This window comes from Acanthisitta chloris, unplaced genomic scaffold, assembly GCF_000695815.1.
Source record: "Acanthisitta chloris isolate BGI_N310 unplaced genomic scaffold, ASM69581v1 scaffold1325, whole genome shotgun sequence".
NCBI lineage: Eukaryota > Metazoa > Chordata > Aves > Passeriformes > Acanthisittidae > Acanthisitta > Acanthisitta chloris.
In genome coordinates this window covers 20,141-20,822 of record NW_008675137.1, presented here as the reverse complement: position 1 = coordinate 20,822, position 682 = coordinate 20,141, and the positions used below count along the sequence as shown (strand labels likewise).

Below are 682 nucleotides of genomic sequence, written 5' to 3'. Positions count from 1 at the left end.
CCGCCACGTCTCACAGTAGCTCTCGGGCAAACGCCGGCCCCTGGCATCTGAGCCGTGCCAGACACTCTTCTGTGGCCTGGAAAGTTGAAAGGTGGGGGGGCTGCTGCTGTTACCCCATGCTCCAAACCCCATTTCCTCATTGCTGAATCTCGCACTCACCATCCTGCATCCCGCAGGACATCCCGGCTGTCAAAGGAGAGGATGCGGGCACCAGCTCGCAGCGGGGCCCCACTGCCCGTGAAAAGGGCTTCCCAGTTATTGAAGAGCACTTCATCCTGGTGGGAAAATGGGGACGCAAGGGGGTTTAGCCCTGCTAGTACCCCAAGATCATTCCAGGAGCTCCCAGCCCCAGCAGCCTCCGGGAAGGGAATGTTTAATGGATGGATGGGGGCTTTGGGGTGTTCTGCATTGCAGTGCTGTGTTAATGGTTGGACTCAATGATCTTAGAGATCTTTTCCAACCATGATCATTCTATGTTCCTCTTCTGTGATCCCTCAGAGCTCACAGAGTGTGGGGAAAGGGATGAGGACACACATACCCGGAGGTTTACAATGGGGATGGCGGTGCGGTCGGCCCTGCGCACAATGCTGTAGAGATCTTGCAAGCGGGAGGACAGAAAGGCACGGAAGGTGCCGGCCAGCCCGACCTGCCGGGCTTGCTGGAAGCCCTGGAAATCGGCGCC

General features: G+C 57.9%; 1 protein-coding gene across 1 annotated transcript in view; it reads right to left on the bottom strand.

The window, feature by feature from the left end:
• The window catches only part of LOC103803043 (collagen alpha-1(XVIII) chain-like), a 17,017-nt gene that overhangs the window by 214 nt on the left and 16,121 nt on the right, over positions 1–682 (bottom strand). The window contains 3 exon segments of the mRNA XM_009075577.1: positions 4–76; positions 160–275; positions 539–682. The exon segment at positions 539–682 is cut by the window's right edge and continues 27 nt beyond it. Coding sequence (XP_009073825.1) covers positions 4–76; positions 160–275; positions 539–682 — 333 coding nt within the window.